Source organism: Ursus arctos, unplaced genomic scaffold, assembly GCF_023065955.2.
Source record: "Ursus arctos isolate Adak ecotype North America unplaced genomic scaffold, UrsArc2.0 scaffold_14, whole genome shotgun sequence".
Lineage (NCBI taxonomy): Eukaryota > Metazoa > Chordata > Mammalia > Carnivora > Ursidae > Ursus > Ursus arctos.
The window spans coordinates 16,425,724-16,453,717 of NW_026622808.1; the positions used below are offsets into that span (position 1 = coordinate 16,425,724).

The window sequence follows — 27,994 nt, forward strand, 5'->3', positions numbered from 1 at the left end:
CAGCAAAGAGCTCGAAGAGGAAGATGCCAAGGGAGCGAGTCTGGGAACGGAAGGTCCAGCTCTGCAGAGGGGGCGCCCTGAGCCCAGGACCCACCACTGGGCCCCAGTGCTCCCATGTGACTGGGCCTTCCGCCTCACTAACCTTGGAGCCGTGGGACGGTTTGGTCTTCTTGGGGTCAGAGAAGGCAGAGAGTGGAATTGTGGGTAACATGGGGTAGTCGGGGCTGGGCCTGGACACCGTTTCTGCTCCTTCGGGCATTACCATCACCTAGTGATAAAGAAGAGACAGACGTTATCAGTGAGCAAGAAGGCAGGCTGGATTTCTGACTGGCAAGAGGAAGTCAGCCTGTAGGAGTATGGCCAGAGGCTGTGGGAGCTGCCTCCTGGACGAGGGGCAAGGGAGGACTTGAGCTCCACTTTTCCAAAAGAATCAAAGGCATGTCCTCTATGGGAGGCTGGGGGCCAAGTGCTTGGAGCAAAGCGGGCTCGAGGTGGAGAGTGAAGAGAAGCCGGGGTCCCAGGATGACTGGGCCCAGGTGCGGCCACACGGCCTCTGGAAGGAAAGCCCGGAGCGCGGCGGACAGGAGGGCCAGGCCAGGAAGACTCGCGGAGTGTGCCGAGAAGCACGAGAAGGCAGCTGTGGCCCAAGCTGACCTGCACGCTGCAGTTTAGAAGGACCAGAAGCACGTTTGGAAAGGCGAGAGGCCAGCCAGACACCCACACTGGGCAGCCGTGTGGCGGAGCGAGCAACTTCTGATGGCCGTGCGCATGGGGGACTTTGCTGGGTCCCGCATTTCCGGGGGCAGGGGGCCCGAGAGCCCGCCTCCGCTGTCAAGCAGGTGAAGGTGACTGAATCGGCAGCATGGGAGGCAGAGGCAGGAGAGAACTGCACGGGGGTGGGCGCAGCTCTCTGCAAAAGCCGCAGCACGAGCCTGCGGGGGAGGGCAGCGAGCGCCCCGCTCGGTTAGCCAACTGCTGCGAGGAGGAAGGGCCTGGGGTCCTGCCAGGAGGTGCTCCCGGGAAACACCCGCCGGGTCCAGCGCGGCTCCCGGGCTCCTGCCGCACCTGCTGAAGGAGAGAAGGCTTGGGGGCGAGTTGTCCGAATACTGACTCTACAAGTTAACGCGACTAGCAGCCAGCCACAAAGAGGGAGCCCTCCAGATAGCGACGAGACAGAACAAAAAAATAAAGCGCACATTAAAAAAAAGGGGGGGGGGAAGCATTTAGCTCAGTAGAAGAAGCATCATTAATAACCTTGAGCACCTGGGATTCTTTGATAAGCCAAACCTTTCCTCTGAGGAGGCTGGCATCAGGGGACAACCAAGTTGAAAGCAGGGGCAGCGAAGCCCCTCGTGCCCCTCCCGTGGACCCCCGACTCCAAGGCAGCGAAGCCAGAGGCCCCAGTCGCTCCCCAGAGCCTGTCCAAGTACAACAGTCCGACCCACAACACCCAGAGCCCCGCTGAGCAGCACGGACCTCGGGCAGAACAACGCACTCTCAGGCTCCGCAAGGACTCACGGGACACAAAGAAGCCACGACAACCCAACCCAGGGGCACAGACAGGTCCCAGTGCTCCTTCACTTGCTTTTCCTTCCACTCTAGCCTTCAGGTCTCCTCTCTCCCTTCGAATTAACGTCCTAGCCAGACGCAGCCCCAGGACAACGCAGCGAACGCGTCTCCTGTCCCTCCCCCGTAACAGCAGCCCTTTGAGAAGGTGACGTGAACCAGCGGCTCTGCTGCCACCGATGCCGCAGAGCCTCGCAAGGACCCATCACCCCCGATGGACATCCAGACCCTCAGTCGCAGGAGGAGCTTCTACTCCGTGCAGCTCAACTGCCAACGGCACAAAGGACGAGACACAGCGCCGAGGGCACAGCCCCGACCATCTAGCAGGAGCAAAGCTGACCTGGTCCCTGCTGAGGTGCCTGAAGCTCGGGCGAGGAACCACAGAGCTCCAGGGGGCTGCCGGTGCAGGGGCAGCAAGGAAGGCCCGTCTCATCGAGTCGTGACTCCAGTTCTTCCAGCCCCGACATCAACACAGGCGGGTCTACGGTCATCTGCCACAGGATGACAAATGCCAGCCCCAGCGGGGGCACTCCGCTCCAGAATGGCACACGAGGACCGCAACTCACGTGTCAGGAGCCACTATCCCATCAAGGTCTCAGGCGGCTCCTAAGCCCAGACAGCGCTGCTTTGCCATCAGCCCAGGGCAAACCCCAAAGGACCACAGCCCCGAAGGGTGAGAAAGCTCCTGACCGACCAGTCCGTTCTCCGGGCAGCCCGCCCCAGGGTGAAGAGCACCAGGCAGAGACCACCTGCCGGACTCTCCCTCCTCCCTGCAGGACTGGCCCTTCCCAAGCGGCTCCCCGGACCTGCACTCCCAACCTCTCCCCCTCCACCGCCTCCGCCCTCTGGTTTTATATGTTTTGGTGATGCACATCGAGCCTTCATCTCCTCTTAGCAAAGAAAACCTCCTTATGCAGGGGCCAGAGAGGGACAGTCCCTTGGTCCCGGAGCTCTGAGAGGCCAGGAATGCTAAGTGCACATGTGTCTCCCAAAGAAATGTTGACTATGGAGCCTCTGGGTAACAATACTTCGGAAAATATCTGGCAGCAGAAAGAAGGTGGAGAAGCAGAGCTGGGGGGGACTGTTGGCCCCAGCAGCCCTCCCCACCTCCTTGGCTCTTCCAGAGCTCCCAGGCAAACTTCAGGACAAATGTCTCTGTGAACTGATTCCAACTGAAACAGCAAGGACTGCTCTGGAGGCCTACAGAAGCTCAACCCAAACCCCTTTGTTCACTGGGGAGGTGGGCCTGCCCCGCCACACGCACTCACACCCGCGGCCCTGGCCCGAAGCCTCCTGGCTGGCCGCTAGGCAAACGCTCAGTGATGCTGGGGCGCTGAAAGGTGGCTCTGGGACGTCCCGTGTCCTCGGCCTGGCCCTCCCTCAGCACACGTGGTCCAGCCTACTGCCAGGCACCCCTCCTCCTCCACCACCAAGCGTCCCAGCCACACCAAGCGCCCCTGCTCCGGTTCTCAACTGCACTCCCGGCACTCGGCCACCACACACAGATCCCCAGCCACACGGCTCCCTCAGAGGCCTGCATTCTGAGAGCTAACGCCTTTGTCTGGCCTCACGAGGACAAAACTGCCAGGCAATGCGCATCATCAGGGAACCCCGCAGAGAGCCACTGCCGTTTCCCCAGATGACACAGCCCCGGCACAGCCTTGCCAATCCGGTTCAAAGCTGGCTCCTGCGCCTCGCCACGCTGACAGACTGGCCTCGCGCCCATTCCTCCCACCCCTCCTTCCCATGGAGGAAGATGCTAATTAACCACAGTCAACCAGGAAACTCTGGGGGTAAGTAGTCACTAGTCGTTCACAGCTGACAACGCCCCGGCGCCGACTCGGGACACCTGGATCCCACGCAGGGCGGCCAGGTGCTGCCCGTGCAGGCCACCCCTCCGGGTCTCAGGCACCCAACCAACCCTGGAGAGACGTGCCTGGGAGACCCCCGGGCACCCCAGCACCGAGGCCGCTCAACACAAGAAGCCACGCGGGAGGCACGACCGCACGGCCGGCGCCTCCCCAGCGTCCGTCTGCGCAGGGGCACTCACCCCGCCAGCCATCAGGAGCTTGTATCGGAACTCAATGGTGGGGTTGTTGAAGGTGAGCTTCTCACAGCGCAGGTGGTTCACAGGCGGGTTGCCCTCCAGGTTCAGGAACAGGTCATAGGTGAAGCAAACCTTCCTGGGCTCCTCCTTCAACAAAGAAAACAAGGAAGTTCACCTCAGAGGGGCGGGCAGCCACAAGATGCGCTCCCCGCCACCAGCCCCTTCTCTCTCCTGTGCTGGGCCTCCGATTCCCTCCCCTCAGTCCCTTACCTGCTTCTCCCTCGCGTGCCTCCTTCTCGTCTATTCCATTATCCAAAATAAGTTACTATTTGCATTGGACCCAGCAAAGCAGTCTCCACAGAGAAACACAAATCATTAAGAATGACATTCTCGGACGGTGACCGGAAGTATTCCTGCTGATGGCACACACCCTCCCCTTCGACCCTCATGGCACCCATCAACAAACGGAGAGACTGAGGCTTGAAGACGTGGCTGAGGAGTGGCAGGACGGAGGACAGACCCCAGGCCCCGAGGCCCGTGATCCCACAGTCTCCACCCCATGCTCCCTTCCTGGAAGGGGGAGATGGCTCCAAAGACATCCCAATGGCCAGCAAGCACACGAGAAGACGCTCAATGTCACTAATGATCAGGGAAAGGCAAATCCGAACCACGAGATAACACCTCCCAGCCCCCAGCACAGCGATTCTTTTACAGAGTGGGAAAGCTCACATGGCAGTGAGGACGTGGAGCACACCGTCACCAGTGCCGTCACTCCAGAGAGCTCTCTGGGGGCCCCTCCCCATGTTTACTGCAGAGTAACCGCTCCATACATGCCTCCTGATGCACAGCCAAGAGAAATGAAAACATGTTCACACAAACACAGGGGCATCTATGTCCGTAGCATGGCAGGATTCACAACAGTCGAAAGTGGAAGCAATCCCAGTGTCCACTGACAGATGAACGGGTCAACATCACGTGTCCCTCCACACGTGGGCACGTCACTCAGCTGCAGACGGGAGCAAGGAGCTGCCCCGCACTGCTCCGGGGACAGACCCCGAGCCCACGACACTCAGGGAGGGAATCAGACACAGAAGGCCACGCGGGGTGTGAGTCCACATGTGTGACACGCCCAGAACAGGCTCCTGCACAGATGGGAAGGGGGCTCGCAATTGTCAGGAACCGGGGCCTGGCGATGAGGAATGACTGCTGATGGGGATGCAGATGCTTCCTATGGTGATGGAATGTTCTAGAATTAGAAAGCTGTGATGGCCACACAACACTGTGAATGTACTAAAAAACCACTGAATTTGGATGCTTTACAAGGGAATTTTCTGGTATGTGAATTATATGCAATTTTCAAAAATGCTCTCCAGCAGGAGAGAAAACCCTAGGAGTCAGGGTACTCTCACTACAGGATGGGGCAGTCAGGGGCAATGAAGCAAAAGGGAAGCACGGAGCCTCCCACATAGGCATGCCCACGCTTCCCTTTTTTCCACCCCTCCTTCCACCCAGACCAGCAGGGTCACAGTCCTGGGGGGAGAAGGGAGCAGAGGCCCGGGCTGAGCCTCATTCCTCTACTCCGACCGCAGCCAGGTGCTCGGGCTGCCTCACCCCCCCTCCTCCTCTTCCGTCTCCCCAGCCAGCAGTCGCATGGTTTACATGACCCATGCGGGGCTTTCTGAGCTCTGATGAGTGGGCGACGCCTGGGGGGTGGAAACCTGGCTGGCCCTGTGCCTGCTTCTGAATAAAGGGGACAGGAGTGGGGTCCTGCAGTTGCATGTGGACAACTTGCCCCCCCCCCTCCCATTTAGGCCACAGGTAGAAGGTGCACCTGTCGAATGAAAGAGTCACAGACTCTGCCTTCCGGAAGCCTCAAGTCCAGTGCAGAGAAGACAAGTAAAGAGGCCTTCCCAAGGCAATGCCAACCAGTGAGGTAACACCGGCCTCACCCTGCCCCCAGCAGCCCTTAGGGTCAGCCAGAGTGGTTTCCACCCCCGGCCCACCTAAAGCAGACTTGGAAATCGTTCCCCTGGCCCGAGGTGGTCACGTGGCCTGGTTTGAGTGATGAAGTGTAATGAGGTCAGCCTAGGGAGCGCTTGCCTTCCCAAGTCAAACACTAAGTGTAAAGAGAAAGGCTCAGCATCATTCTTCCTCCTGCCTAGCTGGAAGGTCAGCAATCCTGGGAAGAGCATGGAGGAAAGCCATGCGGATCTCTGTTCCAGGGCCATCAGCCAGCTGCTTTCCAACTTCCTGTTAAGGAAGAGAAGGAAGCCCCTGTAATCAGCTTCTGCTACACCCTTGAATACGGCTGCTGCCTTCCCCTCTGTGCCTGCACAGTTTTGTGCCAACCTCATGGAGGCACCTGTCACAGTGCAGACGTGTCCCCACCAAACTGGGAACCCCTTGGAGGCAGGGGCTGTGGGGATCCCTGTCCTCCACTCAGGACATTTTTGTCAAAAGAAAGAAATGTTAAGATGGGCAAGAATGGAGCATGACCCAACAGTAGGGGTGGAGAGGGGGCCAGGAAGGTTCCCTGGAGGCTGTGCCAGGCTCAGAGATGGGCCATGAATCAATCAAGAAGGGGGCGGAAAGAAGCTGCACAGGCCACAGCACAGTCCTTTCTAGAGCCCCGAGAGTCCATACGGCTACAGCTGCAATGGGAGGGGGGACGGCGGTGGCAACAGGTGACCTGGAGAGAGGGGCTTGGCCACATCCTGGGGCAGAGGTGTCTACAGGGGGATCTGGGCTCAGAAAGAGCAAGCCCAGATCTGTGTCCCAGGAAGCAAACACCCTCTGGCCTGCAGCATGTCACTACAGGGGGCAGCGTCTGAACCTGGCAAATAAAGGGAGAAAACAAACAAACAAACAAACAAGCCACATCAAGCATTTATTCTGCCTTTCCACGAGGTAAACACAGCAATCTGAGAGGCAGACTGCATGGATGTCCGCCAGCTACTGCGTGCAGAAGGAATGCAGACACCGCTGTTCTGTACTTCCTCGTGGGTCAGTGATCGGGGCATGTCCCTCAACTGCGGCCGACTTCACAAACATAGGCCATAGACAAGGCCAACGCGCCACCTTGCACGGAGGACTTCAGCTCCAGAGTCAAGTTCAAACTGACGAGAGTACACACATCCGAGGACGGTACTAAATAACGAGCATCCAGGGACAAAAGCAACAGAAAGCCAGGTGACACCAGACTCCACGGAACAAATGACCCAGCTTCCGCAACAAGCAAACTGCAAAGAGAAGCAAGGGTAGAGGAAGACTCTTGCCTTCTTTACTCCTTTTCACAGTAAAAGGAACTTAAGAGACAAACTTATGAATCACAACACATTGGTCTTCTCTAGATCCTGGATATTCAGGAATTGTTTGTTTGTAGGTATGATACTGGTATAATTATCTTATTATTAAAAAGCAGTCCTCATCTTCTAGAGACACATGCTGAAACAGGGACACGATGTCTGGGGTTTGCTCAAAATGACCCAAGCCAGAGACGGCCCCAGTGGGCTACACGCGGTGAGTGCTGGACCCACGCATGGCCACGGGGGCTCCTTAAAGCACTCCTCCTACTTCTGTAGTATGTTTCACTATTTCCCCGAAAATTCTGTGAGTGGACTCAGTGCAACGACGCCGCACCCATGAAGGAACTCGGCTAAGGGAGCGTGTCAGGGAGGGGAGGGTGGCCGGGCGCCTCGGCAATGCCAGCAGGCGGCGGAAAGGCAACTGGACATCCCTGACAGCCCCCCACGAGCACGGGGTTTGCCCAGGCCGGAGGGCTCACCTCTCACCGGCTGCCCGGCCTTGGTCAGGAGGCCTGCCCTCTCTAAGCCTCAGTTTCTTCAACTACAAGTGGGAGTATCTGATGAGACAGGGCAGCTAATCGCCTCAGCTCGGTGCCGTCGAGAAAGGGAAGCTATCGCTTTCACCAGAAAAGCTCTAGGAGACCCAGCAGACAGATGGTGATGGAAGCCACAGGATTCGCCAGCAGGAAAATAGGAGCTCCCGGGAATGCCGGAGGGCTGCTCTGTGGCTCCATCTACCGCACGCAGGGGTGGAGCGAAGCGGAAGGCCTGGTGCCGAGCCCGGGGTGCCCGGCATTCACCGTGGCCAAGCACTTTTCCAAGCACTTAACACATATGACTGCTTCACAGCCCTCAACACGGGTGCCCTCGGTGGCCCCATTTCCTGGATGAGGAAACTGAACAAGCAGGCGGGCTGCCTGGTGCCACACGGCTGGTGCACCGCAAGCCGGGGCTCACTCTGGGCGGCCTGTGTTCTCTGGAAGCCCGGGCCCTTGCAGCAAAGCAGGAAGAGCGCTGTCGGGCTCCCCAGAGCTGGGCACGCAGCACATGCGCTGGGCGGAGGCCGTCCCCAGCGCCCACAGTGTGTCCAGCTCTGCTGACCTGGGTCGGCTGCTGGCAGCCGAGGTGGGCGTCACCAGGCGTTGATCAGAGCTCCCTCTGGATGAGACCTCCAGTCCACGACGCCCCCGGCCCAGGAAACCAGCCTGCTGCTCAGCAGACGCAGGCGGCACGGCAACGTCTCCAAGAGCCAGCAGCGCGTTGAGTGAGGAGCAGCCAAGTTCAGGGTGTGCTGGGCCCACAGTCCCAGGAGTCCTTGTCATTCCAGCCAGAACCTACATGTGTCCCACTCTCAGCAAAGGCAGCCGAAGCCGGCCTCACACGTCCTCAGTGCAGGCCGCAGGCAGCCACCCACTGTCCAGGATACTGGCCACAGGCCAGCGTCTCTCTCCAGACTCAGCAAACTAAGATGCAGAGGAACTGGCCAAACTGGTGCCAATGCCAAAGCTGAGTGCGTGTGCACTCGCCCACAGCGTTCGGGCAGTCCAGGCCACGGGGGCCCCGCCGGGGCCCACGCCAAGGCCAATGACCCACAGCCGTGGGGCTGGCTGACCAGACCTGCGGTTTCCGGCTGCTGCCCCTCGGCTACCTTGGGCCCCACACTCTCCTGCAGCTGGCAGGGCTGGAGCTGGAGGACCCCCATGTTTACCGCCCCACCCTGTGCGCAGCCAGACTCCGGGCGACCCAGAAAGCACCAGCTGAGGAGGGCCTCGGGGCTATGTCCCTGCCATCTGGGCCCTGCCCACACTTCCCTTTCAGGGTCTGTCTGGCATTCCCCTGTTAGAAGGTCCCAGGGTTCAAAAAATAATGAAACGTGAATCTGATCAGGGCCCTATATCTATCCGCCAGTTTACAGGGCTGCAGGCAGCAACCTCCCCAAGGGACAAACCAAACAGCTTCTTACAATGCTTTGCAAGGGAGAGAAAGAGAGAGAGAGATGGAGAGAGACACAAGATTTAAAGAAGCTTAAGAAACACAGCAACCAGCAGCAATGCACTGACCTGATCTGAATCCTGATTTGAACAAATTATTAGAATATATATATGTGATAATAAAAAAACCTGACATAATTGGGCACTTGATATTAAGAATTGTTAATTTGTTTGTTCCCAGCTATGATGACATTGTGGTTAGATACTTTTTAAAAAGTCTTACCGTTTACAGACACAGACCGGAATATTTACAGATTAAAAGACAAGATGTCTTGGACTGGCTTCAAAATAATGCCAGGGCGAGAAATGAGAACAGCACTGTATGTACACCAGCGCCCAGCGTTAACTGCTGGGGTGGGGGAGGTGCTGTGCGTGGCTGCCCTGCTACTCTCTCCACTTCGGGAGATACTTTCAAGTTTTCTACGTTAAAAGACTTTTAACATGCAGGCTTGGCTCCACCCAGCCTCACTCACAGCTCTGCACCTGGGTATCTGCGACCGCCGACTACGAACGGACTCTCTCCTGGTACCTGGGACAAGGGCACAGACAGGGCCCCTCATGGAGCCCAGATAAGGCCAACAAAACCCTCCATCCCTGGGTCCCCTGGGATCCTCCTTGGCCACCTGGTGAATGATTCGCTCTTGGCTTCAAGCGGCCACCAGCACCACTCAGGGAGCCATCCCTGGGGCCAGGTCCTAGCGTCACCTAGCTAGCACCTGGCTTCATGCTCACAAATGCTCTTGGAGTTAGTCACCGCTCTCACCATACGTCACAAGAGGAAACTGAGGTTTGGTGGCATTTAATCATTTGTCAAGGCCACGTCAGGCACTCGAGTCTACGGACCACAGCCTCTGGCGTCTTCCTGTGGACACAGCTCTGCCACGCCCGGCCCCCCGGTTCCCACGGTGCACCTGCATGGGACTGCATGGGGGCGACGAGACTGCCCCCCGCCCAGGAAAGAGCAAGGGGAGCACTGTGGACAGCAAACACCACCAAACCTGGAATTCCACTTCCAGGATTCTAGATGTTCAAGGAAGGTCACTGAGGCATTCCTAAGGTGAGAGGCCTAGAGGTGCCCAGCGTCCCTCAACAGGAGACACCAGGGACATTACAGCCGGTCTAAGCTAGACGGTGCGCCACGCAGCCATGATCAAGGATGAGGTAGAGTTAGGGGTACTGATGTCGGAGGTCCACAGGTATTTGCTTAAAAATGCATCTCCCTCCTCCCTCCCTCCCTGTCTCTCTCTCTCACATGCACCCCCACAGAAAAAACTGTTTCTAGAAGGACTTCACTAATTGCTTATAGTGGTTACTTCAAGGAGACAGACTGGAGAGAGAACTCCGATTCCCTGCAGCCCACATACATCACCTCTGTAGTTAGATGCAGAAAAATGACTGTAAAAGGCTTAAGGAAAATAGTGCAATGTGGGCTGAAAACTGTGGGCTTTGGGGTCCAAGACCTTCTGCACGCCAAAGCAGCTTTGCCGCCAACTCACTGTGTGACCCTGGACAAGCCACTCCACCTCTCTGAGCCTCAATGAGAGGAGGAAATCAAACCACAGGGTCCTGGATGTACAAGGGAAGGAGGGAGAAGAGCCTGTGGCTCTGGCCAGTAAGGTGGCATCAGTCTGGGCCCTCCTGTCCTCCCCACAACTGCTCTGTCATGAACACAGGACAACCTCTCTCCAAGTCAGAACTGAGGCTATAGGAGCCCAGAGCTCACCCCGAGTGAGCACAGAGGTGGGCTAATGTTACGGCCTGTCCAACCCTACTCATCTGCACCCCTCCCTCACTTTGGGGGTGACAGTGCAAATGACTCAGATACGTGATTCCCATCTTCACAGGAAGCGCACCCATCAGTCAGGAAAGATTCTCAGGGAAGCTGACTCCAGGCCGATTCTTCCACCCCTTCTTAAGAAGCCCAGAGCAGGGAGGGCAGACTGTCCCTCCTGGCGTCCTGGGGTCAGGCTGAGCCTCTTCTCATGCACATTTGCTCTTTCAAGGTGCTTCTCTGCGCTGCTCCAGACATTTTCCTCTAGGAAAGAGAGGTGCTTCTGGGGTCCCACATGGAGGAACAGAAGGCCACTACAGGGAAAGACAATCCGAGCCACACAGCAAGCTGGCATTCATGCGGCCTGTCACAACTCGGCAGCCCCCTGACCCTTCCCTGGGTCTCGGGCACAATGTCTCTTCTGTTCTGGCTCTCCGGCACCACCCCAGTGAGGCTGGGCCCCGGGCTGCATCCACCAGCCAACTGTCCCCGTGCAGAGGACCCGCCAGCAGCCGGCTCTGCAGAGGGCTGCCTGCCTCCTGAGCTCTACAGAGCCCTCCAAAAGCTGACCCACGTATGGGCAAAGGGCCGAGATGGTAGTGCCCCTAGAAGGGGGCAAGCTGGGAGGGGAGAATGTGAGTTCCCCACCCAATCACTCAAGACCAGCTCTCACCCACCAAGTCTCAATTTAAACTGAGGGCAGTGAAACAAATAATACATTATATGTTAATTTAAAAAAAATATGAAATCATAAAAAAGTAAGTAAACAAACTGAGGGCAGGTGGAAAAAGCCCCGCCCGGCCCAAGGGAGAGGGTCTTTGGAGGCCAGGGCCCTTTCCACTGGGGGGGCGGGGGGCAGAAGAGCGCAGGATTCAGTGGCCCCGGGACCACCGCCAGCTTGTGATTGATCCTACCACACTGTCTACATGGGTATTTCCCCAGAACACAGGTCAGCCAGGATGTGTCCAAGAAGATGCCTCTGAGGGCCTATGGCTCGGAAGCTGGCAAGCACTGTTTTAACTTACTTTAAAACAAAACCAAAAAACCCTTCCAAATAAATTCATGCAAACTTCCTAATAAAATGTACCAAAATGCCCTTCCTGTGACCTCAGATAATAGCATTTGAGTAAAGCCACGGAGAGTTAGTGACGGCTGGGGTGCACTGTCCAATAATAGGGCAGTTATAGGGGGTGGGGGTGGAGGGCAGGGAGGATGTCTAATATTAGCAGCAAATAACCAAAATGAACTTGTTTACACTTGGCCACTTCTGAAAACTGGGCTCTCTCTTAAAGTCAGCGTGCACACCTGATAGGTTTTTCCTCCTCCCAGAGTGTGTTATTACAACGACGGTACATCTCACCACGAAACAGTCGAGCTGCAAGGTCAACACCAACATGAGCCCAGGCCAGCATTCACTCCCTAACAAACACTCACAGGGCGCAGGCGAGGGCGCTGGCCCCAAGCCGGAATGGCAGCAGAAATGAAAGAGCAGTCGCTTTGGGCGTAGAAAACCTCTCATTCCCATTTCACAACTGATTCCCTTCTCTCCCCTCGGTTTTGCCAATCGCTCCAAGCCAGAAACTCAGGACTAAGAGGAACCAGCTTGACGTTGAAAAAAAAAAAAAACAGATCTAAGAGGATTCCCAAGGAAAATGAAGTCACATCAAACAATGCCTTAGATCTAGAACAACTACCGAGTCCAGACGCCGGCCTCAGCTAATGACTCAAAACCAAACCAAAGCAGCAACTCCATGCCAAGGTCCATGTGCCCTGAACACGAGCAGATAAATCATGGGGTCACCAACTGGCAAAACTGAAGGAACCCGCAAGAGCTGGCCCTAGCCCAGGGAGGGGTGTGAAGGAAGGGCACAGGTCATGTCCTCAGGGGTCACAGCTCAGGGAGGGGCAGCGGCCCCCCAGGCCCGTCCCCCACACCTGCACACCATACCCAAGACCAAGCCCTGGAGCCTCCCTCCCATGTGGACACTTTAAAGCTCCAGCTCCCCAGCCCCACCCCCCATCTGGGACACAGACAAGTACTTCCTGTTTGGCAGCCACTGGATTACTTCCGGGAAACACGGAAGCAGATCTGCTCTGTAATGTGACCGTGCCACCACAACACAATCTGAGATGGGCATGAGATGGGCGCTTTGCTGGGCATTCTGGAGCCTTGACCAGAGGCAGATGAACCCAGAGGCATGAGAGGGATCGACCCTTCACTCAGGGTCTAACAGCACCCCTACTCCCCACACACAGGCCCGAGAGGGCTTTTTACGAAGCAAGTGGCACACTCCAGTGGCTTCCCAATGTGCCTCGGTTGAGTTGCCCTTCCAACCACGCAGCCTCCCTTCGGAACCCCAGTGCCCCGACTCTCCACATCCATAGTGCTGCTGCTTTTGATGAAGGATAGTTGGAAGGCAGGCAGGCAGGGACAAGCGCCCCGCCCCAAGGGAACCACCTTTAGGAGGATTTTACACCATCCTGGAAAGAGCCCTCCCCCTTCCCCATATGATAGATAGGTGACAAAAATCTGATAGGATGAAAGGCACAGGGAGGGTTAATCAGATTAAAAAGCCCACCAACAAGCCCACAAAAACCCCTAGACTTAGAAACTCCAGTGGCAACCCCTTCGGGTCCCCTCCCTCCTTGGGAGCTTTGTACCATCACTTTGCTCTCGCTCAATAAACCTTGCTTTGCTGCCCACCACTCTGTCTGGTCTACCTCTTCATTTTTCCAAGTGGTGTGACAACCGTGGGCACCGACAAAGGAAAAAAATCCTGCAACACTTTCACCTGGAAGGGTGTCTCCTGGTCCTCTCCACCCTGCCAACTCCCACCCATCCCCAAGTCTCAGCAAACCTGGCTTCCTAAGGGAAGCCTTTCCCTACACATCCCCCAGCTCTTTCTGAATGAGTCCTACAAAAAGATAAAATACAAGATAAAATACTTGTATCCAAAGTTTATTAAGAACCCTTAAAACCCAACAATAAGAAAACAACCCAACTAACAACAACAAAAAACAACCTCTAAAGTTGTTAACATTTCACCAAAGGAAATATATGAATTGCAAACAAACACACGAAAAGATGCTGAGTGTCATCGGCCAGCAGGTTAATGCAAATCAAAACCTAACGATTTAGGTTTAGGAATTTAGGTTTAGGTTTAGGGTTACTAGTTCACATCCACTAGGACGGCTAGCATCAAAGGGACAGGAAGTGCTGGCAAGGATGTGCGGGCGAGGAGGCTGGAACCCGCGCACTGCTAGTGGGAATGTAAAATGGTGCAGCTGCTACGGAAAAAGGTATGGCAGTTCCTCAAAAACCGAAACTTAGAATTACCACATGATCCAGCAATTCCACTCCTATGGATGTGCCCCAAAGGAGTGAAAACATCTATGCACACTAAAACTTGTACACAAAATTGCTAATAGTGGAAACAACACATCAATTGACAAACAGAAAAACAAAATGTGGTCCATGCGTACGATGGAATCTATCCGGCCATGAACAGGAATGGGGCACTGATGCGTGCTACAACGTGGACGAACTCTGAAAACATGTCACTGAATAAAAGATGCCAGTCAGAAGGGGCCACATACTGCACGACTCCATTTATATGAAAGGTTCAGAATAGGCAAATCTACAGCTAAAAAGTAGATTGGTGGTTGCGAGTGACTCGAGGGAGGGAGGATGAGGAGTTGACTGCTAATGGAGGAGTGACAGTTTTTTTGTGGGTGAGGGAATGTTCTGGAACTGGTGGTGATGGTTGCACAACTGTGAATATCCTGAAAACCAATGGAACGTACACTTTCAATGGATGAATTATATGGTATTGAATTGTATCTCCATAAAGCTATTTTTTAAAAAAGAGAGCTACAACACACAACCCCCTGAGAAAAGCACATGGAGACAAGCGACCGTGCTGAGCGCAGGCCAGGATGCAGAGCACCGAGAACAGCCAGGGTCTGGAACGTCTTATAAAGCCGAACACACCTGCTCCAGCGACCAGCGACCCCACACCAACCTGTATCGTTACCCCCGTGAACTGAAAACTTAGGTTCACACAAAAACGGCTTTGGGGATGTTTAGGGCAACTTTATTCATAATCACTCAGAACCAGAAACAACTGCGATGTCCTTCACGCCCCAAACAGGCCAGCGAACCGCAGCGCGGCCACATGATAGAAAGGAATGAGCTACGCGTTCAGGCAGCGGCGGGTGAGTCTTCAGCGCATTCTGCACAGACAAAGGGCTGCATGCTGTGTGCTTCCATTTCCACGACAATCTGGAACAGGCCAAACTACAGGGATGGGAAACAGATGAGCGCTTACCAGGGACGAGGGGGGAAGGGGACTGACTTCAAAGGGACAGCGCGAGGGGGCTTGGGGGAGGCTGGAACTGTTCCGCGGGCACTGTTGTGGTGGACGCATGACCGCATGTCAAAACCCGGAGTGAGTCTCACTGAAAACAAACCCCAACGATAATAATAGCCAGACGGGCCGGAGGAGGGGTCCAAGATGGAATGTAGACTGTGACGAACGAACCTAACCATACTACACATGTAGACATAACCACACCGCCAAGATGGAGGGACAGAGCTGTCATAAATGACCTAGTGACGAAGCTGTGTTTTCGCCAGACACCAGAAGGCCCAAGACCAAAAAAACTACACACAGACACCATATTCCAGCTGGTAAATCTACTTCTCCCAGGAGTACTGGTCAGCAATTCGGAAACTACTTTCCCAGTCCACTGGAGTTCAACAATAAGCAAATATATTGTGGATAATGAGGGTCAGGTTTCTCCCTCCAGAGAAAGTTAAACTAAGCAACGGAGGAATGTTAGAAAAGGCTTGTTGGTGCAAGACCGACTGGAGCCGGAGGCATCGGTATGAGCTGATTGTTACTGAGATCTACGTGCCAACAGACGGAAACAGAAATCACACAGGTGGGGGTGGTGAGCACAGGTGACCCTTGACCAACACAGGGGTTAGGGCTGGAGATGTCCCCCCACCCCACCCCCAGCAGTCAAAAATCTACATATAAACTTTTGACTTCCCCCAAAAGTTAACAACTAATAGCCTCCTATTGACCACTGTTATATTATCATATACTGTATTTTTTAACAATAAAGCTAGAGAAAAGAAAATGTTATTTAAAAAATATTAAGGAAGAAAAAATACATTTATGGTCCTGAATGGTGTTTATCCAAAAAAAACCCACATCTAAGTGGACCTACACAGTTCAAAGCCATGCCATTCAGGGGCCAGCTGGACATGGGCACATACTCCCCAGCTCTGTCACAGGACAGGCCCAAACACACTGATGCCCCAGGAGCAAAAGCACACTTCACTCCCAGACCTTGGCTGTTATGCCCCGCTCCTTAGTAACAGGGATCAGGGCCCCTGTAGACATGGCTGATTCTAGGGCTGGGGCAGGGAAACCCAAGGCAAGCTCGAGCACCCTGTGATGCCTGGAAGTGAGGGAAGGACCCAGAAAACCATGAACGGAAAAGTACAGGGGGCCCCTGAGGGAAGTACCACTGGCCAGAGTGAGAACAGTTTGAAAATAATAATAATTATAGGACTGGATCATAATCCAAAGAAAAAACCAAATATCCACAAATCCATACTGAAATAAATAAACGAATGAATAAGTACATAGATGGGGGAGAAAGGACAACACTTCGTACAGAAAAATTCCAATGAATAATGAAAGAAATGAAGGAAATAGATCGTCATAGAACACCACTGAGGGACCGCTAAAACTAGAAGAAACGTGAAAAAGAAACAGGTCAACTGCGTAGTGTCAGAGTATCTCCTCCAAATCGATACCAGTCACCATGGTGGTCTGAATCACGCCCACCAGGATGTGGAGCTTAATTTCTCTCTGCTTGAGTGTAGGCTGGACTTGACTAGCTTCTAATAACTAGCACGGTATGGAAAGAGACAGATAGTAGCTACTGCGGGGAAGCCTGGCAGACAGCACCTCAACAAAGGGATCGAGGCTAACGTCCCCAGTAATAAGTCAAGTCACTATCAGGTCCTCCCTAGTACGATGTGATGGGGGGGCGGTGCTCTTAACCTCTGCGGTCTTCTTACCAAAATCTGCAACCCCAGCTAATCATGAGAAAACACCAAACAAACCCAAGTTGAGGGGCATTCTTCAAAATGCGTGGCTAGTGTATTTTTAAAACGTCAAGGTCAGAAAAGACAAGAAAAAGCAGAGAAACCAGCACAGACTGAAGGAGGCAAAAGAGACATGATGCTGAACACAGGGTAGGATCCTGAAGCAGATCCCAGAACAGAGAAAGAACACTAGGAAACGGGGAACTCTGAAGTCTGAATCCAAATTAATACCGTGTGCCGTGGTCATGGGAAACATAAACATTAGGGAAGCGGGGTGTGGAGAACATGAAGACTGTACAGTATATGCAACTCTTCTGTGTTTCTAAAATTAATTCAAAATTAAAAGTTACAAAAAAAAAATCTTGGACTGTGAGATAGTTCGTCCGTACACAGCTGTTATTGAGAGCCCTTTATGTGCGTCTGGAGTAACCTGAGTTTGTGAAGCTACTGCTTTCTTCGCATGTGAATTACATGGAATAAATACAGATCAAGTCTTTCTGATAGAATTTCATGTCCAAATTGACATGATTCAGGACATGTAATACACATACCAAATTTCCAAGACTTAGTATGAAAAAAGAATACAAAATATCTCAGGAATTTAAAAATATTGATAACCTGTTAAGATGATAAAGTTTTAAACATAGTGGGCTAACTAAATTACATTATTAAAATTAATTTCACCTGCTTCTTTTTTGACATTTTTAAATGTGGCTACTAAAAACAATTTAATTACACAGGGGGCTTATATATTTCTACTGGACAGCCACTGTATGAAATGTAATTCACACACTGAAACAAGAAGGGCTTCTTGGGGGTGCCTGAGTGGCTTGGTCAGTTAAGCGTCTGCCTTTGGCTCAGGTCATGGCCTTGGGGTCCTGCAGTCGAGCCCCTCATTGGGCTCCCTGCTCAGTGGAGAGTCTGCTTTTCCCTCTCCCTCTGCTGCTCCCCGTTTGTGCTCTATCGCTCTCTCTGTCAAATAAATAAAATCTTAAAAAAAAAAGAGAGAGAGAGAGAAGGGCTTCAAATGCATCTGGCCACTTCCAAGACAACATGCAGATATGAAGGGAGCATTTCAGCAAAACTCCACTCACTTGATTGGTCCTAGGACACACAGGAATCCATTCACCTGTCCTGAACACGCCACCTTGTCCTGGGTCAGCCCGAGCAAGCTCTCCCAGGCCACAACCAATGCTCTAGCTCATTTTCCACAGGAATAAATCAACCACAGCTCGTATAAGGCTTCTGGGTCAACACGGGATCAGAGAGCAACTGTCTGGATCCCCCTAGACGACCCTGAGCTCCCAACTCAGGGACGTTCATGTTGTCCACTCATTCTGCCCAATAACATGCTTTGCTGTTGGCATTTAAAAATAGGGACCTATCCAGAATGTACACAAAACTCTCACAACTCAACAACAAAAAGACAGAACGCTCAATTAAAAAATGAACAAAAGACTGGAATACATGTTTCTTCAAAGAAAATCTGCAACTGGCCAACCAGCACACTAAAAGACGCCTGGCCTCATCGGTCACTTTGGAAATGCAATTCAAAACCACAATGAGATACCACTTCACACCCACTAGGACGGCTATGATTGGAAACACTAATAAGTAAAAAAAAGGAAGGAAGTGCTGGCAAGGATGCAGAGAAAACTCGAACCCTCACTCACTGCTGGTGGGAAAGTAAAATGGTGCAGCAACTGTGGAAGACAGTTCGGTGGTCCCTTAGAAAGTTACACATGGGGACACCTGGCTGGCTCAGTTGGAAGAGCGTGCGACTCTTCACCTCAGGGTCATGAGTTCGAGCCCCACATTGGGCGTAGAGATGACTTAAAAAGAGAGAAAAAGGAAAAGAAAAAAAAAAGTTAAACAGAAATACCATATGACCCAGCGACTCCACTAGGCATCTACCCAAAGGAACGGAAAACTGGTGTTCAAACAAGCACACGCACATACGTGTTCACAGCCGCCGATGATTTACGACAGCAAGAACTGCCCGCAGCGCGTATGTCCATCGGCGCATGAATGGGGAGACGAACTGGGACACACTGCAGAATGTTAGCCGTGCAAAAGAACGGTGCTCTGATACATGTTACAATGTGGATGAACTCACACATGTTCCACCGACTGGACGGAGCCAGACACCAAAGGTCACATGAGGAACAACCGCTTACCAGGGACAGGCTTTCCTTTTGGGCTGAAGAAAGTATTCTGGAACTAGGTACAGGTGGTGGTTGCATCACATTGCGAATGCGCTAAAACGCCACTGAATTGTTCACTTGAAACTGGTTAATTGTTCTACGAATTTCATCTCAGTTTTTAAAAAGGTGGGGGATGCTGTTGTGTCACAAGCCTTCCTGACGCCCCCAACTGCCCCTCCAAAATCCATCTGGTCCGTCCATTTAGTCACTCATTCCACAAATATTTACCCGGTGCCATCTCTGTGCTGGAGGCCAGTACGCAGCAGAGAGCGAGACTGGCGGGGCGCTGCCCTCGAGAGCTTACGTTCTAGTGGGAGGGCCAGACATCAGACAGATAAACACGTATCCATTTAAATACCCTGGAAAAGCAAAAGAACAGTGTGCCAGGAGAAAGAATAGAAGGGAGGGCCGAACTCAGAGAGGAAAATGAGAGCAGATCGCTCTGGGCCCTCCCTCACCCTAGCTGTGGAACCTTGGGCAGACTCACTTCCCTCATCTTTCATTTTCCCACCTGTAAAACGGAACCTACCCCTTTGTGGGGCTGTGTGAGGGTCATGGGGGCTACATAGCCCCTGGCCTAGGTTATCGGTTATCAATAAATACTTTTTTCCTAAGTATAAAATTATCTGAGGTATAGCAATATTTAAAAAAAGAACAGAGGGGCGCCTGACTGGCACAGTCGTTAAGCGTCTGCCTTCAGCTCAGAGCATGATTCCGGCGTTCTAGGATCGAGTCCCACATCGGGCCCCTCCGCTGGGAACCTGCTTCTTTCTCTCCCACCCCCCCTGCTGTGTTCTCTCTCTCGCTGGCTGTCTCTCTATCACATAAATAAATAAAATCTTTAAAAAAAAAATAAAAATAAAAAAATAAAAAATAAATAAAAAAAGAACAGAAATCACATGATCATCTCAATAAATACAGAAAGAGCACTGGACACAATTCAACACCCTTCTGTGATTAAAAAAAAAAAAATCCGCAAACTAGAAACAGAAGGAAACTACCTCAACATCATAAAAGCCACATATGGAAAAGCCGCAGCCAATACCACACACAGTGGTGAAGACTGAGCCCTCTGCCTCTAAGGTCAGCAACAAGGCAAGGGCGCCTCTCACCACTTGTATTTCACATAGCGCTGCAAGTCGTGGCCAGAGCGCTGGGCAAGAAAAAGAAAAGAAAACACAAAGGCATCGAAGTTGGAAAGGAAAAAGTAAAATGATCTGTTAGCAGATGATAACCTCTTATATGTAGAAAACCCTAAGACACCCCCCCACACACACACACAAACACACACACACACACACACACACACACACAAACTGTTAGAACTAATAAATAAATTAGCAAAGTTATGAGATACAAAATCAACACAAAAAAATCAATGGCATTTCTATACACTAACAACGAACAAAGTGAAAACAAAATTAAGGAAACAAATCTACTTACAATAGCAATAAAAAGAATAAAATACTTAGGAATTAACCAAGGAGGTAAAAGATTTGTACAATAAAAGCCACAAAACACTGCTGAAAGAAATTAAAGAGCACATAAATGGAAAGACATCCATGTCCGTGGACTGGAAGACTTCATGTTGTTAAAATTTCAATACTGATGAGGGATAGAAGCAGAAAAATGTTCACCTTCAGCCTGGAAGGCTGACGTCTAAATAGTTCTGATAAGGATCAGATACGTGCTGGTTGCTACATTCCGCAAGGGTCTCATGACTGCCTATGCATCTCACCGATAGTTAACGTGGAACTGAGTGATAAGCGCCAGAGAAATCTTGCAAAAGTAGTTTTACGAGTAGAAATTTGAAGAAGACATTTATGATCTAATACTCCTTGCATGTCCCTTCCCCCTGGAGCACTACGCATATAACCACCAGCTTCATACAGCAGAAGCGCAGCTCTTTCTGCCCATGGGTCCTGTCCCTGCGCTATTTACATAAATTTACTAAGTTGCACCATACAACGTCTCAAGAATTCTTTCTTGGCCACTGCACTCGACGACCTCGCCAGAGTACAGCGGCAGTGGAAAACAGCATGGTGGTTCCTCAAAATATTACAAATAGATTTACCATATGCTCCAGTAACGGCACTTCTGGATATAGACCCAAAAGAAGTGAAAGCAGGATCTCAAAGAGATATTTCTATACTCACGTTCCTAACAGCAGTGTTCACAGTAGCTAAAACGTGGAAGCAACCCAAGCGTCTATAGATAGATACATGGAAAAGCCAAATGTGGTGGGTATGTCCACACAACAGAATACTATTCAGCTTGAAAAAGGAACGAGGCACTGACCCGCGCGACAAAACGGATGAGCCCTGAGAACACGACGCTCAGTAAAGCGCCAACTAACCAAGGCCCAGTGCTGTATGATTCCACCTGCCTGAGCTACCTACAGCAGGCACGTTCACAGAGACCGAAAGTAGAACAGAGGCTACCAGGGGCAGGAGGAGGAGAGGTTGTTATTTCACTGGCTTGGTTTTACTTGGGATGATCAAAAAGCTCTGGAAATAGTAGTGATGGTTGCACAGTATTGTACGGTACTTGACGCCGATGAATGGTACATTTAAAAGTGGCTAAAATGGCAAATACTATGTCACAGACACACACAAACACCCACACACCACAAACCAGAAAAGGCAAACTCAATAAAATGGACTTCATCAAAATCAAGAACTTCTGTTCTTTGCAAGACACTGCTGAGAGACTAAGGAGACAAGCCATCAAATGAGTATCATAAAGGACTGATATCCAGAAATATAAAGAAATCTCACAAATTCAGTAAGAAAACAGACAACTCAACTTGTAGAAAATGGCAGACACTTCGAACAGACACCTCAGAGAGAATGACAAATAAGCATATGAAAACATGCTCAACGCCTTTAGTCATTAGGGAAAGGTCCAGAACCAGATGGTTTCACTGGTAAACTCTACCAAACATTCAAAGAATTAACACCAGTTCTACTCAAACTCTTCCGAAAACAGAAGAGGAGGGAATACTTCCTAACATATTCTGTGAAGCCAGCATTACATCAATATCAAAGGCAAAGATACCACAAGAAAACAACAGACCAATATTCCCTGTGAATAAAAAAATCCTCAAAGAGGGGCGCCTGGGTAGCACAGTCGTTAAGTGTCTGCCTTCAGCTCAGGGCGTGATCCTGGCGTTCCGGGATCGAGCCCCACATCGGGCTCCTCCGCTGGGAGCCTGCTTCTTCCTCTCCCACTCCCCCTGCTTGTGTTCCCTCTCTCGCTGGCTGTCTCTCTCTCTGTCAAATAAATAAATAAAATCTTAAAAAAAAAAATCCTCAAAGAACTACTAGCATCCAATATCACTCTTAAAAGATTATACACCTGAAATTAATGATGTACTATCAGTTGGCTAATTGAATTTAAATGAAAAAAGATTATACAGTAACTGCTATCTATCCCAGGATTGCAAGGGTGGTTCAATGTAAGAAAACCAATCAAAACGTAATACAACACATTAACAAAACAAAGGAAAAAAACCTACATGATTATCTCAACGGAGGCAGAAAAAGTGTTTGAAAAAATGTAAGGCCCTTTCATGATGAAAACACTCAGAGAGCTAGGAATAGAAGGGGGCTTCTTTAACCTGGAAAGGGCATTTATGAACAACCCACCACGAACACCATACTCCAAGGCAAAACACTGAAAACTCAGCCATAGCTTTAAAACTTAAGATCAAGAACAAGATAAAGATGGACCACTTTCACCATTACTATTCAACACCGTAATGGAAGTCCCAGGCAGAGCAATGAGGCAAGAGGAAGGGAAAAAAGGGAGGAGGGAGGTGGGCATCCAAACCGGAAAGGAAGAAGTAAAATTATCTCCGCTTGTTGATGGTAGCTTACGTGTACAAAATCTCAAAGAAGCCCCCCCCAAAAATAAACAGATTCAGTAAAGTTGCAGGGTGTAAGATCAGCACACAAAAATCAGTTGTGTTTCTAAACACCATTGATGAACACTCCGAAAAGAAAATTAGGAAAATAATTCCACTAATAATGGCGTGCAAAAGAATAAAATACCTAAGAATAAATTTAAACAAGAAGATAAAAGACTTGTATACTGAAAAGTACAAAAGACTGCTGAAGGAAATTGATTAAAGAAAACCTAATTACATGGAAAGACATCCCATGTTCGTGGACTGGAAGACAATATTGGTAAGAGAGTAATGTCTCCCAAGTGATTTATAGATTCAATGCAATCCCTATCAAATTTCCAGTGGTCTTTTTTGCAAAAATGGAAAGCCAAACATCAAACTCATATGGAATCGTAGAGGCCCCAAATAACCAAAACCACATTAAAAAATAAACAAAACTCCCACAAAATCAGAGGGCTGTCATCTCCTAATTTCAAAACCTCCTATAAAATTACATAATGGGGGGGGGCACCTGGGTGGCTCAGTTGGTTAAGCATCTGCCTTTGGCTCAGGTCATGATGTGGGTCATGGGATCGAGTCCCACATTGGGCTCCCTGTTCAGCAGTGAGTCAGCTTTTCCTTCCCCCTCTGCCCCTCCCCTCTGCTTGTGTGCGCTTCCGCTCTCTCGCTCTCTCTCCCTCCCCCAATAAATAAATCTTTAAAAAAAAATTTACAACAATGAAAACTAGTAACCAATGGAATAGAATTGAGAGTCCAGAAATACACCCAAACATCTATGGCCATCTGATTTTCAACAAGGGCGCTAAAGCAACTCAGCAGGGAAAGATTAGTCTCTTAAACAAATGGTGCTGGGACAAACGAATAATTACACACAAAGAATGACCTGGACCCCACCCTCATGGCATATATAGAAATTAACTCAAAATGCATCAACTATCTAAACAGAAGATGTAAAACTATGAAAGTTAAACATAGGGATAAACCTTCACGACTTCAGATTTGGCAATGGAATCTTAGAGTTTATATGCTAAGTGTGAGCAACAAACAAAAACAGATAAATTGAACTTCATTTAAAAATCAAAAACTTTAACACATAAAAGGACATTATCAGAATATGATAAACACCCTATGGGGCGGAAGAAAATATTTGTCAAGTCACACATCTGGTAAGCGTTTACGATGCGGAATATATGGAGAACTCTCATAACTCAACAACAAAAAGACAATTGAATTAAAAAACGGACAAAGGATGCATATAGCTGCTTCTCCAAACAGGATATACAAATGGCCAATAAGCACGTGAGATGTTTAATATCATCGGAAATGCAAATCAAAACCTCAATGAGATACCATTACATATCCGCTAGAAAGGCTATAATAAAAAAAATTTTTAATGGAAAATAACAAGCATTGAGGAGTTTTCACACACTGCTGGTGGGAATATAAAGGTGCAGCCGGTGGAACCACTGTTTGGCAGCTCCTCATAAAGGTTAAAGCCAGAATTACCACAGGACCCAGCAATTCCACTCCTCGGTACACACCCAAAAGAAATCGAAACCGGAGTTCCCACATGAACACGTACAAGGATGTCCACAGCAGCACACTTCACACAGTGAGTAAGTGGAAACGGCCCAAATGTCAGACTGAACAGATGAACAAATAAATTAGAGCCTAGGAGCTCTTCACCGTTCATGCATTCCCTATCTGTGAATTTGGCTACTCACTAAAATGTATTTATAAACTGAAAATCAACACTTGTGGCTTTCGCAGTCATTCCCAGACAAGCACGGAGGGGGTGACAACTCTGAGCCTCCCAGTGCTTGTTCCCAACGGACTCAGGACAAGGTGCAACTCCGCGTTCCCGTCACAGCTCTCAGGGTGAGAGCAAGAGTCCTTCTCGTGGTGTATCCTGTGCCATGGCTGTCACATTTTTGTGCTTTTCGCTGGTGATTTTACGGTCTGAAAGGGCCCCAAGCATGACGCTGTCTAGGGCCTAAACCCAGGCTGGCTGTGAGGCGCCTTACAAAGAAAATACATGTGTCAGACAAGACGGGTTCGGGCAGCTGGCTGTGAACTCAGGGCTAATGAAGCCACAGTGTATGTTAAATAAGGTGTCTGTAAACGCAAACACTCAGAGCGCAAGGCTAGTGAGCCATCAGTTGAAGAACATGTGACCAGAGGCTTCCAGGAACCCAAGCCTGTGCTCCCCTCCCCCGGTGACAGTGGCTCAGTCTTTATTAATTCAGTGTTGGCGGGGACATTACAGAACCTAACTCCTGAGGATAAGAGGAATGTTACTCGCTCATAAAAAGACATGGAGCACCGACACCGCTGCAAACACAGAGGAACCTTGCAAACATGACAGAGCGACAGAAGCCTGACACAGAAGGACACGTATTGTACCACTCCTTTCACATGAAATGTCCAGAATAGGCAAACCCACAGAAGAGAAAGCAGATTAGAGGTACCAAAGCTGGGGCTGAGGACAACAGGGAGATGAAAAGTTCTGACTTTAAAACGGTTAACTGCATGTGAATTTCACCTGACTTGAAAAAGATTTTTTTGACAACTGTGGTACTAGAGAAAGACATTTGGGCTTTGTTCCTGGTTCCTGGCACAGATCTCCAAAACCCTGGGAATGGCCTGAGTGACAGGGTGTCTTTGGTTCTCATAAGACAACCCTTGGTGGGACCCTAGACAGGGCTGGCTGGATGCGGCTGGTTGCCAGAAAGACCAAGCCTTGACGAGAAGCTTGGATCTTCCAGCCCCAGGTCCCAACCTCCAGACGGGTGAGGGGCTGAAGGCTGAGCCACTCACCAATGGCCAATGATTGTAATCAATCGCGCCTACGTGTGAAACCTCCATGAAAACCCCTAACAACGGGGTCTGGAGAACACCAGGCTGGTGAACACACGAGGTGCTAGGAGGGTGGTGGGCCCGGGAAGGCCTGGAAGCTCTAGACCCCCACCCCGTACGCCTCTTCTGCCTGGCTGTTCCTGAATTGTATCCCTCAGAATAAACTGGCAACAGTAAGTAAAATGTTTATCAGAGTTTTCTGAGCTGTTCTCGCAAATTATGTCACCTGAGGAGGGGGTCGTGGGCACCCGTCCGTTAGAAGCCTGGGCTGGCAACTGGCACTGGAAGTGGGGGCAGTCCTCTGGGGCCGAGTCCTTCACCTGTGGGGCCTGTACTAGTTCCGAGCAGACGGCGTCAGAATCGAATGCAGCTGCAGGACACCCAACCAGAGTCTGCAGAGTCAGAGCTGGAGAAGCGTTCTTGGAAAGGACACCCCTCGTTTAGGGTAGGAAGTGGTCTTAGTAAAAACACTCAATAATGAGTATGCAGTAGGACGAAGCTCCCCCACCCACTCCCATTCTGTCTCCCTTGGGGGAAAGGAGTGCTCTGGGGAAAGGAGTGCTCTATCTGTCAAACAACGTGGCCTCACCTAAGTACTACCGCCACACAACACGGAAGCAGAGTTCCTTCAGTTCACAGACACCGCGGTATTCAGGGTCAAGGGTGGGTAAAAACCCCCTCAGGCTGACACAAGAAAATGTCCTGTGCTTGAGAAAGCACCTGTCTTTGCTGTGGGCATAGACCCTCCCCACCCCCCAGAAAAGCCAAAGGTCATCTTTCTTCATCTCTGGCACGCTGACCTCCTCTGGGGCCCCTGGAGGCTGCCTTCTCCACTCACCTTTCTTTTGCAGATTAACCACCAGGCGCCATCTCACCGGCAACAGTGACAACACACTCTCACCTAATGCTCAGCCAGTCCTGGGCACCGGGCCAAGCGCTTTGCCTTTCATCTCTCTGAGTCTTCCTACCAGCCCTGAAAGGCAGGCACAACTAGGAGCCCCATCATGCGGATAGAGAAACTGAGGCCCAGGGAAGGAGGCTGTCCACTCACTTCCCCCTTGGCTTCCTATCTCAAAGGTCAACTTACCTCACCTACAGCGGCACCGTAACCAAATGCAACCCCTGCCTACGTCGCCAGCAGATCCGCTCACAACAACCCTGCTTCCAACAGTACTCCAAGCCCACGGAAGCTCCTTTTGCAGTGAACTGTCTCATCTTTCCAAACCTTCGAAAGCAGGGACCCACATTCAGACAGCTGCAGAACACAATGCCTGAAACACTGTCTCCGTCACCCAGATGTAAGCAAACACCAGGATTTGTGAACAGCGGATGCCCTGGGTCATGCCTGTCTTGGGTCTTGAGGCAACAGGTGTAAACATACAATCACAGGCTCTGCTGGCTCAAATCCCAGCTTTGACCATGACTGCGTGGCCTTCACCAAGTCACTGGGTAACGAGGAGCTCCTTCATCCACAGACTGGGGAGATCACCTTCCTCTAGGCCTCATCTGGAGACTCAGTAGGTACCCCTTAGCAGAGCACCTGGCCCAGGGCACACACCCCACAGGACCTGTGACAGGACTTGTATCCCAGGTGCCTCCCACTGCAGGCCTCGCTTCCCGGCTTTTCCCAGTTCAGGGCCGCCCTCTAGAGCTCTGGGGGCAAAACTACCTCCAGGAACAGAGGAGGCCAGCATTCGTCCTGAGCAAGAACAGGCTGCAGTTCTGAGAACAGGATCACAGCGGCACTCCTGCCCCAGGCCCACAAGCCTCTGCGCCAATTGGTCAGACAAGTCTATGCCTAGGAATAGGACCTTCCTTTTCTTCAACAGAAAAAACAGCCGCGCACCAACAGATTTCAAATGAAAACACGAACCGAAATTTTAAAAACCTACGATACCTAAAATGAAAGAATCACAGTATAAGTAAATTCTACTTCAAGAAACCAGACCCGAACAAGAACTCTTTCACTTGAACTAGAAGCCACCCACCCTGGATTGCTGGACGCACAGGGGCAGTGAGCTGCACACGTGCGCCCTCTAAAGGGGCACCTGAGGAAGTGGCGGAATGCTGGGGCCTGGTGAGGAACTGGGACTAGAGGCTCGAAGAGCCCAGGGTCCTGCCCTGCCTGCCCTTTTGAGACAGAGAGACAGACAGACAGACACACACACACACACACACACACACACACACACACCTGCTCACTCCCAATAAGAAAACCCAAGG

The 27,994-nt window shown here is 51.1% G+C and overlaps 1 protein-coding gene across 3 annotated transcripts in view; it reads right to left on the reverse strand.

The window, feature by feature from the left end:
* MLLT1 (MLLT1 super elongation complex subunit) overlaps positions 1 to 27,994 on the reverse strand; it is a 65,241-nt gene that overhangs the window by 16,540 nt on the left and 20,707 nt on the right. The window contains exons 4-5 of one of the 3 annotated variants that reach the window (XM_026481189.4): positions 3,617 to 3,760; positions 143 to 268 (exon numbers count right to left, since the gene is read on the reverse strand). In XM_026481189.4, the coding sequence (XP_026336974.1) occupies positions 143 to 268; positions 3,617 to 3,760 (270 nt within the window). Of the gene's footprint in view, positions 1 to 142; positions 269 to 1,906; positions 2,377 to 3,616; positions 3,761 to 27,994 lie in introns of those variants that run through there. The other 2 variants (XM_044377851.3, XM_026481190.4) reach the window with 2 other exon arrangements.